Raw genomic sequence first — 14,323 nt, 5'->3', positions numbered from 1 at the left:
CCTCAGGTTGTGATCTCGCAGTTTGTGGGTTCGAGCCCCGTGTCCAGCTCTGTGCTGACAGCTCGGAGCCTGGAGCCTGCTTCGGATTCTGTGTCTCCGTCTCTCTGTCCCTACCTTGCTCACACTCTGTCTTTCTCTCTCTCAAAAATAAACCAACATTAAAAAAAATTAAAAAAAACAAAACTTTTCTAACCTTTATTCCCTTCTGTATATTGCATTGCTGTAAATTGCAGAGGATTTGGCCATTGGGCCAAATCTTACTGCTCTTACAGTCGATCAGAATAAGTAGTTATTTACAACCTTTTGTCCAAATGTATCACCTCTGAAATATACATAAGCTAAATGTTTACGTTTGTACGTAGAATTAATGCAAGTGGGATTGTACGTAGAATTAATGCAAGTGGGAATCTTTTTGGTGGAGGGTTTAGAATTTGTTTCCAGAAATGATTGAAAACCTCTAATTTGCTGCTGCAAATATGGAAAGTCCATGGCTTGCTGGTGATTTTTAGGTTCTAAAAATGTTCGTGACTAATTCTCACATTTATCTAAAGGAGTAATACTGCCAAAAAAATACTCAGACTCTTAAAGTATCATTCAGGCCTTGTGTTTAACTGGTTTAATTTAGGTTTTGTTTACTTTGATAGCTTTCAAAGAAATTGAATGATCAGCATGCTCCTCACCACTTAAAAAGCAGTCGTTTGCTTTTTGCTATTACTAAAAACTGATTTGTTTTTGTTGCTCATAGCCAGTTTTCTTTTTATAGGCTCTAAAACAGCAACAGCAGAAGAAGCAGCAGCAACAGCAATGCAGGCCAAGCATGTCCATCTCCTGCAACCAGCCTCTCTCCCTGAAGACTGTCAAAGCAACCAGTGACTCTGTATCTGCCAGGCCTGGTAGGCAGATTTGGGCATCTTTTCAGTGGAAGTTCTTTTTCCCGTATTTTTGTGTTGTTTTTCCACGTTTGGATACCATATCATTTATTTTTAAATTGCTGTATTTATGTACATAGTCTGTTACTGCCAAGTCACCAATATAAATCCTTTCAGGGTAAATGGGAAAATTTACACAAAATCATTGTGCAGTTACAAAAAAATACATCAATGAGATTTGCATGTTAGAAAGAGATCAGTGACTGACTTCCAAGATGTCTAACCTAATAATATATTTGGAAGCTTCTAATCTGTGATCTTAAAAAGCTGATATTGCCAAGACACTCAGACCAAACTTCACCCATTTTCTCCTTTAATGATAAAATGTCTTCCTAAGAATATAGGCTACCTTTGAATTTCCATTGGATATAAAAACAGGCCTTTGGATTTTTGTTGTAGTTTGGTTTTGTTTTTCCTCTAAACTGGGTTAGATACAGACTTTGTATTTTATTACACAATTCATTTTGATGCTAGCTGATTATATGGGCCTGCCAAATTTAAACTGTGTCTTGTAGGGGCGCCTGGGTGGCTCAGTCGGTTAAGCATCCGACTTCAGCCAGGTCACGATCTCGCGGTCCGTGAGTTCGAGCCCCGCGTCGGGCTCTGGGCTGATGGCTCAGAGCCTGGAGCCTGTTTCCGATTCTGTGTCTCCCTCTCTCTCTGCCCCTCTCCCGTTCATGCTCTGTCTCTCTCTGTCCCCAAAATAAATAAAAAACGTTGAAAAAAAAATTAAAAAAAAAAATAAACTGTGTCTTGCAGAGCTTTGTATTTTAGTTAGGAAGGAAATTTACCACCAGAAGCAAATAATGTGCTTCCTTCCAGAAGGGAGTTTATTTTATTTTTTAACTCTGAATTTGCAGACTCAAAACGCATGTGCAAGGTCACACTGCCTCATGTTTGAGGCAGTTTTAGTTAGTGTTGAATGATTTAATTGTTTGATGGATTTCTGTCTGTAACCTCAGTGTCACCAGTCTTTGATATATTTTTTTCTCTTAGCAATGTGGGAAGGAAAGCCATCTGATGGCCAGTCAAGCAGCCCTCAGAACTCAAATTCTAGCTTTTCTTGTTCAGTTCAAGTGGAAAATCCCTTGCTAGGCTTGGGGAAGAAGTCATTCCAGAGGTCTGACAGGCTCCACACAAGTAAGTTGATTTACAAAGACGGTTCTGCATCTTAATTTGTCAACTGTGTGTTTGAAATTCAGCAGCTGTTTTGTGGTTTAGTTCTTTTTCTGACAATAGGTTGCTTTGTCCAGCATTATTAGTGTCTTATTTCTGTGTACAGAAAGATAGAAGGACTTATAATTAAACACAGAAAACTGACCCTTTTTTCCTGCTCCCTTTGAAATCCCACTAAGATGAGAATATGGAAATGCAAAAGATTAAATCCATAAGGGTGACGAAAACAAGGAGACAACAGATGGGCAGGCAGTGTCAACAAATTTTGAAAGATGAAAACGGGATGGAGTTTTTCACAGAGCTGAGCAACAGATGCCAGTAATAAGCAAGCCAGTTAAGTCTGCAGAACACCAGACAGGTTCCAGAATAGCAGATGACCATGTGTCATAATGGAGAAGGGTGAATGAAGCCCAGGGTTGAAAAGAAGACCTTTTGTGAAAGTTCGTAAGAAGCAGATTGATGCTTCACCCAAGCAGGAGACAGGAGATTTGTTTTGAGGTGAAATGAAACCATACAGACTTCAAATTCAAAGATACTACTCATGGCTAAGGGCAGATAAGGAGGCAGTGTACTGAAATCGGGGGAATAAAGAAAAATACAAATACCAATAGTGATCCTTCTGCTTGGCTTCCAGAATGCTAGTAGGAAAGCATATTTCTGCCACCACTATTTCCTTCCTTCCAGCCCCACCTGTGTTCCAGCAGGAGATGGATGGGTTGATACCTAAAGAAATTGAATAGCCTTAGAAGAAAGTCTGCAGCCAAATTTATAGATTGCAGTCTAAAAAGAAGCTATCTTGATCACACTTTTGTGGAGCTCATCAGTCTATAAGACCTACCTACCTATGTACCCAAAATTTCCGGTTGACCCTTTTTTAAAATTTAAAAAAAAAAAAAAAAAAAAAGTTTTAATGTTTATTTATTTGTGTGTGTGTGTGTGTGAGAGAGAGAGAGAGAGAGAGACAGAGACAGAGACAGAGACAGAGAGAGAGCGAGAGAACACAAGCAGGGGAGGGACAGAGGGAAAGGGAGACACAGAATCTGAAGCAGGCTCCAGGCTCCGAGCTGTCAGCACAGAGCCTGATGCAGGGCTTGAACTCACGAACCGTGAAATCATGACCTGAGCCAAAGTAAGATCCTCAACCAATTGAGCCACCCACGTGCCCCAGGCCTTTTAAAAAAAAAAAAAAAAAAAAAAAAAAAAGTTTATTTGTTTACTTGTGAGAGAGAGACAGAGAGAGAATGTGTGCACCCAAGTTGGGGAGGAACAAAGAGAGAGAAAGACAGAATGGAAGCAGGCTATAGGCTCCAAGCTATCATTGCAGAATCCAACCTGGGGCTCGAACTCATAAACCCATGAGATCATGGCTTGAGCCAAAGTCAGATATTTAACTAATTGATTGAGCCACCCAGGAGCCCCTCCAGTCAGGCTTTTTTTTTTTTTTTTTTTTTTTCCAATTGTGATTGTTCACAATCACCTTTGAAGACGTCTATCATGAGACACAGAATCTGAAATACAGATACAGAAGAAACAGACAATTCAGTAAAATTTAAAACAAGCAACTTTAAAAACTATAATATCCACAGAAAGAAATAAAAGATGATATTGCATCCATGAAAGAATAGACTACTATTTTAAAAATCAGAAAATAAAGAGTTCTCGGTATTAAGTAATAATGTAGCTTAAATAAAAAATTATGATGGAAATACTAAAAGGTAAAGAAATTTCTCAAACATAGGGCAAAAGAGAGATTCAAAAGGAGAGAGAATGTAAGAAAGTTGGAATACCAATCTAGAATGTCTAATGTCTAAAATAGTATGACCATCAGAGGAGCACTTGGGTGGTTCAGTCTGTTAAACGTTGGATTCTTGATTTCGTCTTAGGTCATGATCTCACAGTCATGAGATCAAACCCTGCATCAGCTCTGCACTGGGTGTGGAGCCTGCTTAAGATTCTCTTTCCCTCTGCCCCTCTCCCTTCCTCTTTGTCTCTCTCTCAAAAAGAAAAAAATAAAACATTTTTAGGTTTGCCTGGGTGGCTCATTCAGTTAAACATCTAGGTCTTCAGCTGGGTCATGATCTTGTGGTTTGTGAGTTCACAGCTTGGAGCCTACTTCAGATTCTGTGTGTGTGTTTGTCTCTCTCTTTCTTCTGCTCGCATGCTCATGCTCTGTCTCTCTCTCCTTCAAAAATAAACATTAAAAAAAAAATTGATAAGATAGTAGGACCATCAGAAAGAACAAAAATTGAACAGGGAGTAAGATAAAAGAAAAATAATATAAGAAAATTCCAGAAACAAAAAAAAAAGGAAAAAATTCCAGAGAATTGAAAGTCAGAGATTCCAGAGTAAAAGTACACAATTGGTGTCAAGAAACATGAATAAAAAGAAACCCATTCCAAGGCACATTCTTTTGAAATTTCAAAGCATCCAGGATAATGAGAAGATTCCAAAAAAGCCTCCAGAGAGAAAGAAAACACTTCGTGTACAAAGATGTAGGAATTGGGATGGTGAACATCTCAGAAGCAGAATAGAAGCTAAAAGATAGTGTGGCAATGGTGATAAAATTGGAAGAAGTCATTGTATACCCACTTCTATGTTCCAGACCCTTCCACACTATTAAGTGTGAGAACAGAATTAATAATATTTCAGACAGCTTCTTTGGGTTTTTGTTGTTGTTTGATTTTACAGATTATTTATCAAAATAAGTAAGAATTCCTGAATTCCAGAGGTACCTGGCTGGCTCAGTCGGTAGAGTACTCAACTCTTAATCTCGGGTTTGTGAGTTCAAGCCCCACATTGGGTGTAGAGATTATTTAAAAATAATAAAATCTTTAAAAAGAGAAAAGGGAGAAGAAAGAATTCTTGAAATCCAACACTTGCCTTTCTGGGATTGGTTTAAATTTTAATTATGGTGTTTTTGGAAAATTGTGCTACAATATGGATACCTAGAGACATTTCCAGTCCCATAGGAGCTGTGGCTCAGGTGTCCAGGCACCTGCAGAGAGCAGAACCAATCTAATTTGTTTTTGCTCCCCAAGAAGACACTTAGAAGTGAGGTGTAAGGCAGGCAGGAGAAATAATTTGAAGATTACCAGGCACAGTATAAGCGATGAAATTAAGAGCCGAGTCAATAAGTTGCTTGAGGTGCCCGCTTCTTTGCCGTCCAGCAACCGGACAACTTCTTTGTAAAAATCAGGTTTGATTCTGGGTGGATTGTAAAATGGTGCATTTGTCTTTAGATGCAGTATCTGCCGTGAACTGAGCATACCCTTTGATCATCAATTCCACTGCCAAGGATTCAAAATATTCATTAATTAAATAACTACTTATAGAAGGTATACTAATATGCCAAACACAAGTTCCTAGTGATGTGGTGATGAACAAAGTTCCTTCCTTATGGAGACTATATTCTACTTAAATGCAGTCAAAGTCACAATTTTAGTATCTTCATTCAACTGCAGTAGAAATGTAAATGTAAAACATTGAGAAATTATGGACTGCAAATTTCTGGCTTGCATACTAACAAACTAGGAAAAATTAACCATAAAAAAAAGAAAGCATGGTGTATCTAACTTTCACCTCATGGCCAAGGAGTAAATGCAGGTTCATCTCCTCTCATGCAAATAAGCATTAATGGAAATAATATGGGAATTTTTACAATACATGCCACAATGAGTTTTTTTTTGTTTTTTTTTTTTGTTTTTTTTAATTTTTGGGACAGAGAGAGAAAGAGCATGAACGGGGGAGGGGCAGAGAGAGAGGGAGACACAGAATCGGAAACAGGCTCCAGGCTCCGAGCCATCAGCCCAGAGCCTGACGAGGGGCTCGAACTCACGTACCACAAGATCGTGACCTGGCTGAAGTCAGACGCTTAACCGACTGCGCCACCCAGGCGCCCCAGCACAATGAGTATTTTTTAAATCAATGGAAGAAGTTGTACATTTTGTGTAAAATATAAATGATAAAACTAAATTAGATAATTTACACAAAACTTTTTTAGTTAATATTGGTATAGTTTGTTGTAACTTCATTAAAATTAATGGTATATATTTTTATATCCCAGATTCAATCAGAAAAATAAAGATAGCTGAGATATCAAGTATAATACAATAGAATGTGGCAACCTAAACTGAAGGAAAAAACAAACAAACCAAGGTCAACTTTTGACTTTTAAGAGGACATGAAGTTTAAATTCTAAAAATGAGCCAGTTTGTCTGAGGCACATAAAAATATCCATGGGCACTATTTGATCAATAACAGAACAGACTAATTTGTAACTCCTAAGTCTTAAGGAGTTAGGTTAAAATCAATGGGGTGCCTGGCTGGCTCTGCCGGTAATACATGCAACTCTTGATCTTGTGGTCATGAGTTCACGTCCCATATTCGGCGTAGAGCTTACTTAAAAAAAAAAATTTCAAGTTTTAACTCCAGTTTGACTCAGATGTGAAGGTACAAAATGAATGCAAAAATAATGAAAACTGTTCAAGGAATGCTGGCACTCTCATTTCATCGGTCACATGGGGAAGCAATAGTAGGATGTTGCTCTCAGTCCTTGGGGCCATTGCAACATTGTTTATGCAAACCAAATAATGATCACCTCTGTGATCCTCAGTGGGTGCCTAATTAAGTTAGTCATAGTATGTATGTTGGAATATGGTGCAGCTTTTTAAAAAGAGTTTTGTAGGTGATAGTTTGGAAAGATGTTTAAGATATTCTGTGAAAGAAAAGACTAAATATAATTTGTATGTATATTGTGATTTCATTTCAAATTAAAAATGTCATTTTTGGGGTGCCTGGTGGCCCAGTCCGTTAAGCATCCTACTCCTGATTTCGGCGCAAGTCATGGTCTAACGGTTCATGGAATTGAGCCCCTCGTTGGGCTCTGCACTGACAGCACAGAGCCTAATTGGGATTCTCTCTCTCTCCTGCCTTCTCTGCCCCTCCCCTATATGTGTGCTTGTGTGCACACTCGCTCGCTTGCTCTCTCTCTCGCTCTCAAAATAAATAAACTTAAAAAAATATAAAAATATAAATAAAATGTCCCTTTTGGTAGAAAGCTGGGAATGTAGAAGCCTTTACTTTTCATTTATATATTTTGGTACTATTTTAATTTGGGGGATATTTACCTTTATCTCTCAAATTCTGTTTTTAATATCATCCAATTTGAAGTTTTAAAATTTTTTACTGTGATTTCTTCTCTGTCCCAGGAATTATCTTGAACTTTTAAAATTTTTCTTAAGGGTGCCTGGGTGACTCACTTGGCTAAGTGTCAGCTCGGATCATGATCTCACAGTGCGTGAGATCAAACCCCACTTCAGGCTCTGTGCTGACAGCATGAAATCTGCTTGGGATTCTCCCTCTCTCTCCTTCTGCCCCTCTCCCCTGCTCATGCGTGCGCGCGCTCTCTCTCTCTCTCTCAAAGTAAATAAACAAACTTAAAAATTTTTTATTTTCTTAAAATACATAGGGATTTGCGGGCACCTGGCTGACTCAGTGAGTAGAGCATGTGAATCTTGATCTCAGGGTCATGGGTTTAAGCCCTACACTGGGCATACAGATTACTTAAAAATGAAGTCTTTAAAATACAAATATATAGGGATTTTTATGTTCCTGTTATGAACTTTTAACTTAAATACCTAGTAATCAGAGATCATGCACTGTATGATACCTGTGCCTCTACACTATACTGATAAATAACAGACTCTGGAGCCATGATGCCTAGGTTCAAATTCCTTCACTCTAATCAGTGGTACAATTTTGGGCAACTTACTTGCCATTTTGGACCTCACTTTCTTCTTCTGTGAAATGTATAGTAATAGTTTCCTACTTCATAGGGTTACATGAAAAATAAATGAGCTAACACATGTCTATGTTTAGAGTAGTGCCTGGCACTTACGAAGCCTTACAGAAGTGTTTACAGCTGCTATTATTGGTCATTGTAGTTATGATTACTACTAATATTATTTGAAATTCACTGAGACCTGATTGTGCTCATTCCTGATGATTTTATCCCCATCTTTACAATCACATTCTTTATTTTTTTAAATCCTTTTATATAGCGCTATTTTGTATTCTATCTGTGACAGTTGCATTAATAGCAGTACTTTTAGGTCTAAACCTTTTATTTTTGGTTTCTGTTGATTCTCTGTCATAGTGGAGTGTCTGTTGGTTTGTCAGGGTAGTCTGTGTGAGATAACGCTGGATCTTAATTTGTAGGAATCCTATGGGCCTAACTCTTTCCGCTTAAGAGAGATTACTTCTGGGGGCACCTGGGTCACTCAGTCGATTGAGCGTCTGACTTTGACTCTGGTCATGATCTCGCGACTTGTGTGTTCGAGCCCCGCGTTGGACTCTGTGCTGGCAGCACACAGCCTGGAGCCTGCTTCGAGATTCTGTGTCTCCCTCTCTCTCTGCCCCTCCCCCGCTCGCTCTCTCTCTCTCTCTCTCTCTCTCTCTCAAAATAAAAACATTTAAAAAAATAAAAAAAAATAGATTACTTTTGTTTCTGCTTCATCCAGGAGCAGACGTTATGCACATTCAGGGTTGTGTAGCTTTGTGCATATGTTTCTAAATGTAGAATTTCTGAGTCTTATATTCCTGTGCACATTAAAATTTTGCTGTATATTATCAAATTTTCTTCTAATAAAATTGTACTCATTTGGGCCCCATCAGCAGTATTTGAAGGTGGTCTTAGCTGTTTCTTTGTGTAATCTCATCACTGTATTGCAGTATTTGCCATTTTGATAGACAAAAACTGTTCATTGGTTTTACTGGAATTTTTAAAATATTAATATCGTAGCGTCTGTTTATGGTTAGTCACCTGTGAATTGCCTGTAATCCCCTGTGCTCATTTTTCTCAAGGTGATTATCTTTTTCATTTTGATTTGTAGATGCATTAAAAATTTTTTTTAATATCTAGCAACCTATTTATTTATTTAAAGTAAGTTCTAGGCTCAGTGTGGGGCTTGAACTCATGACCCTCAGATCAAAAGTTGCACGCTGTGCAGACCAAGTCAGCCAGGTACCCCATATCAATTCACTTTTAATATGGAGAATCACAAAAGTTTTGTCATGGCTTGCAAATATTTTTGTCAAGTTAGTCTTTCGTTTATGATATTTTTTGCCATTTACATTTGAAACTTTTTGTACTGAAATCTGTCCGTCTTTTGAAAGAATATAACCTTCTGATTGTGACCAAGTTTCTTGAAACCACTAAGCTATTCAGTCATAACATTTTTAGGTAATGAAAATTGATGAAAGAATTCCCATGGAAAGGGAAGAAGGATCCCAATATGATTTATTATATAGATTTGAATTTTTCTGGATTTTTTTTGATCATTTTGCGTATGTGCCACACCTTGCTTTTTGTTAGTCTTGGAAGAAAATTTCTAAATACCGTAAGTGTTCCCTTCTTCACAGCGTGCTATTTAAAGTAGTTACAACTGTCATTTTTTTGCACTGCAGAGCAAACTGTACTCTAGATAGAAACAGGAACGTAAAGGAGGCCTAAATGATTCTTTCCCCTATTTTTATAGGGCAAATGAAAAGGACTAAATGTGCTGAAATTGATGTTGAGACACCAGACTCCATTCTGGTTAACACAAATCTACGAGCACTGATCAACAAACACACCTTTTCAGTCCTTCCTGGAGATTGCCAGCAGCGACTGCTTTTACTCCTTCCAGAGGTGGATCGTCAGGTGCGTTATTTTCAAGCATAAGCAGTTTTCAAAAACCCTTCTGAGGCTTTCTTCACTCATCCCCTTTAGAACTCCTTAAGACTTTTTAAATAGCTTTTTCTGTATGCTCGTAAAGAAGTGGTGTCAAAGCTACTGAACAAGAAATAAGAATATTTTTATGGAAATGTTCTTAAGAATTTTGCCCTGTAAGTCTTACAAAGGAAAAAATCTCATCAGAATGTCAAAATTGTGGAATAAAATTTGTGTAGCTATCATACTCGGTAGGCATTCATTGAATACAGTTCAGGAAGAAGAGTTGTCTTATTTCGGACATTAAATAGGGGTTCTTGAATGGATTTTTTGAAAAGGGTAAGAGTGTTAATTATTTTCATTATTTTGTTAGATTTTTAAGAAACAAACATTTATTGTTTTCATAATAAAGAACTTTAAGGGGCACCTGGATGGCTCCGTGAGTTAAGTGTCCGACTTGGTTTCAGTTCAGGTCATGATCTCACGGTTTGTGGGTTCGAGCCCCTCGTTGGGCTCCATGCTGGCAGTGCAGAGCCTGCTTTGGATTCTCTCTCTCTCCCTCTCTGTCTCTGACTCTCCCGCACTGTTTCTCTCTGAAAAAATAAGTAAACTTAAAATATTATATATATATATATATATATATATATGAAGAATTTTAAAAGCCCAGTAATTATGTTATAGTCTTAAAAGAGATAGCTAGAAGAAATACCAAATTTGAGAAGAGTCTAGGAAGAGACCAGGGAGATTTAGGTCAGGAATTAGGTAACGATCAGAGACTTAGGCTTTCATCAGAGAAAGAGTTACTTGAAAGTCCCCCCCCCCCCATGTCTAATTATGTTTCCTCCTCTATAATAGGACCGTTTTGATTTTCTAAGATTTATTCAATTCTGAGGGTTTTTAAATTCTGAGTTTTTGTTTTTTTAGTTCATTATTTCCAAGCACATACTGTGTTCTAAGTAATCTGATAGGCCCTCTCCCATTTTTCCTAATCATTATAAAAACAAGATGAGAAAGAAGGGTTTTCCCTAGTTCACAATAAAAAAACTAAATATATCCCTCTAGTTTATAGTAAGAGATTAAAGGAGAGTAAGTAAGCTACACACATTATCCTAGCTAATTGACTATGTCAAAACAAAATATTTCTATTTTTGAAAATTCTGAAAATCATCTTTCTATTCAACTGCATTGATACCACTTTCAGTCACCTTGTGCTATGAGTCAGCACATGTGCAAGCAGGTCAGATTCTATTTTCAAGGAGACCAAGTAAGTCAGGTGCTGGTAGTAACCAGCAATAGGGACAAAGAAGTAAGTAAGCTGATCGTCCCCAGCTCCTGCCTTCCCCACCTTAACACTTCTTGGAGAAAGTACAGTGTTTGGGATGCCTAGTTTTTGGTTCGAACAAGTTAGGAGGCCGACATTTCTGCAAAGTTTTTAGAGAATTTCTCAATAAGGATTGTTCTCATCTTTATTTTACAGACTTAAGTTATTAGGTTGGGAATAATAAGATGGGACCTAACTGAGGGCCCATCTTTAGAACTCTAGTGCAGGTTCCTTAGAATGGTCTTTTGACTAATGGTCCTTATCCTGTTTCAGAAGGAGGACTGCCACATACAGTTTTAGAATTAAAAGGTATCTTGAACGTTATCTATTCATCTTCCTATAGAGTGCAATCCTGTGGGGAATTTTTTTTTTCAATGTTTATTTTATTATTTTTTTTTTTTTGAGAGAGAGAGAGAGAGAGAGAGACAACATAAGCAGGGAAGGGACAGAGGACCTGAGGCAGGCTCCATGATGACAGTAGCGAGCCCGATGTGGGGCTTGACCTCACAAACTGTGAGATCATGACCTCAGCCAAAGTTAGATGCTCAACCGACTGAGCCACCCAGGTGCCCTTGTGGGGAATTCTTATTGGGGCATTAGTTGGACTTATTTGATTACAGTGGGAACACACAGTAATTTGAGAAATAATGTCCTTATCTATAGAAGTATGGAACTCAAATTAACTTCACTGTCAGATGCAGTTTGGAGTGTTTATAGAATTCTGGGTATTAGTAGGATGAAACATTGAAAACAACATTTCTGTATATGGAATGCCCAGCCACAAAGTAGAAAAACATTATTTAAACCAGAGGAAAGAATATAGGAGGGGACTGGAGCACTCTTTAGGTATATTTGAAGGTCTGTCAAATGAAAGAGGTAAACTTTTTTGTGTTTCCAGAAAGCAAATGTGGAGTTAAAATAACATTTTTCTTTTATTTTTTTTTAAAAATTTTTTTTTTCAACGTTTATTTATTTTTGGGACAGAGAGAGACAGAGCATGAACAGGGGAGGGGCAGAGAGAGAGAGGGAGACACAGAATCAGAAACAGGCTCCAGGCTCTGAGCCATCAGCCCAGAGCCCGACGTGGGGCTCGAACTCACGGACCGCGAGATCGTGACCTGGCTGAAGTCGGACGCCCAACTGGCTGCGCCACCCAGGCGCCCCAACATTTTTCTTTTAACAGTTGGAGCTGTTAAAATGGAGTGACCTGTGATGGAGTAACTTGCTCATCACTGAGCTATTCAAGCAGAGTTTGGCTGACCTCTTAGAGTTCTTATAAGAGTTCTTATAGGGAAGACTATTAGTTCTTATAGGGAAGACTGTTAACCCCCTGCCAGCTCCCTAGAGTACAGATCAGCAGTCAGCAAACTGTAGCCCATTGGCCAATTTCAGCCCACAACCTGCTTTTGTAAATAAAGTTTTATCGGCACATAGCCACTTAACATTAGTTTACGTATTGTTTGTAGCTGCGATCATGCGGCAAGGCAGAGTTACGTACTTGCAACAGAGGCCCTATGGCGTTGCAAAGCCTAAAATATTTGCGGTCTCTCCTTTAACAGAAAAAAGTTCACCAATTTCTGCTCTAGAGCTAGGGGAACATAATATGGGCCCAGGTAGGTGTAGAAAGTGAGTTTCTCAATCTGTAGGATGTCCAAATAGTTATAAATTTTCTTCAGAAAATTGTTTTTGACCACATTTAAACTTTTAATCTATCTAGAATTTTTTTTGTATTGCTCAGAAATTGGGATTCACCTTTATTTTCCACTGAATAACAGCCATTTGTTCCTCCACCACGTATTTAATGTAACGATTTTTTTGTCACGGTTTGAGATACCATCTTTGTTATATATTTTATTCAGTTGTATGCAATATGTGTTTACATGCACACCTTCCTCTTCCACTCATTTCTTTATTCCTTTTAACGCTAGTAATAATAGTTTTGATTATAGTGGCTTTGTGTGTGGTATGTTTAATAATTGGAAAGGCGATTTTTCTCATATTTTTCCATATGTACTTCAAAATCATTTTGTTAATGCAAAATCTGCAAGATTTTTCATATCTTGTGTTTTATGTCCTTAAATAAGATTTTATGGTTCTAAACCAAGATAGGAAATCCAAAATCTCTAATATAAAGAACCTTAAAACCTTTTGGGAAGACATCACAAATCAAACCAGTAGATTGATTGAGGGAAATATTTTTAATATATGTTCTAGTTTTACTAAGAGTACTATGTAAAAGATTCTCACAAGTTAATAATAAAAATAAGCAGCCTCATAGAAAAATGAGCAAATGATAAGAATTTCACAAGATGGCAAATCTAAATATTTTTTTTTAATTTTCTTTAAAAAAATTTTTTTTTTTTAATTTTTTTTTCAACGTTTATTTATTTTTGGGACAGAGAGAGACAGAGCATGAAGGGGGGAGGGGCAGAGAGAGAGGGAGACACAGAATCGGAAACAGGCTCCAGGCTCTGAGCCATCAGCCCAGAGCCCGACGCGGGGCTCGAACTCACGGACCGCGAGATCGTGACCTGGCTGAAGTCGGACTCTTAACCAACTGCGCCACCCAGGCGCCCCTAAAAAAATTTTTTTAATGTTTATTTTTGAAGGGGAGACAGACAGAGAGAGAGAGTGAGAGTGGGTAAAGGGCAGGGAGAGAGGGACACACAGAATCCAAAGCAGGCTCTAGGCTCCAAGCTGTCAGCAGACACCGATGTGGGGCATGAAATCATGAACTGCAAGATCATGACCTGAGCCGAAGTTGGACACTTAACCGACTGAGCCACCCAGGCGCCCCGCAAATCTAAATATTAATAAACATGCAAAAAGGTGAATAAAATTCCAGTAGTCAAGGTAAAGGAAATTACCATTTCAAACCCATTAGAGTGGCCAAAAAGAAAATAGTCTGGTTAACATCTGTTGTTCATAGGATAAGCATATATTTCTGATAGAAATATGAATTGTAGCCTTTTTGGAAAATAGTCTAACAATCCCTGCTTACACACACAATATTGCTTTGCTTTTAGAACTTACTCCACAGAAATAGGAGCACTGGTATGTTCATCTTTACCAGAATGCTAATTGCAGCTTGGTTCATTATGGGAAAACATTGGAAACAAGGTGTATGTTTATGATTAAGAAACTGGTAAATGAGGGCACCTGGGTGGCTCAGTTGGTTAAGCATCCAGC

At 38.1% G+C, this 14,323-nt stretch overlaps 1 protein-coding gene across 5 annotated transcripts in view; it reads left to right on the top strand.

Moving 5' to 3' along the window:
• Positions 1 to 14,323, top strand: part of ASXL2 (ASXL transcriptional regulator 2) — a 137,630-nt gene that overhangs the window by 103,548 nt on the left and 19,759 nt on the right. For all 5 annotated transcript variants that reach the window (XM_040496243.1, XM_040496242.1, XM_040496245.1 and 2 more), the window contains 3 exons: positions 764 to 893; positions 1,926 to 2,069; positions 9,641 to 9,804. In XM_040496243.1, coding sequence (XP_040352177.1) covers positions 764 to 893; positions 1,926 to 2,069; positions 9,641 to 9,804 — 438 coding nt within the window. The remainder of the gene's footprint in view (positions 1 to 763; positions 894 to 1,925; positions 2,070 to 9,640; positions 9,805 to 14,323) is intronic.

This window comes from Herpailurus yagouaroundi, unplaced genomic scaffold (assembly GCF_014898765.1).
Source record: "Herpailurus yagouaroundi ecotype Mexico unplaced genomic scaffold, PumYag 188, whole genome shotgun sequence".
NCBI lineage: Eukaryota > Metazoa > Chordata > Mammalia > Carnivora > Felidae > Herpailurus > Herpailurus yagouaroundi.
The sequence above is the reverse complement of the archived record's forward strand: the minus strand, read 5'-3'. Positions and strand labels throughout refer to the sequence as shown.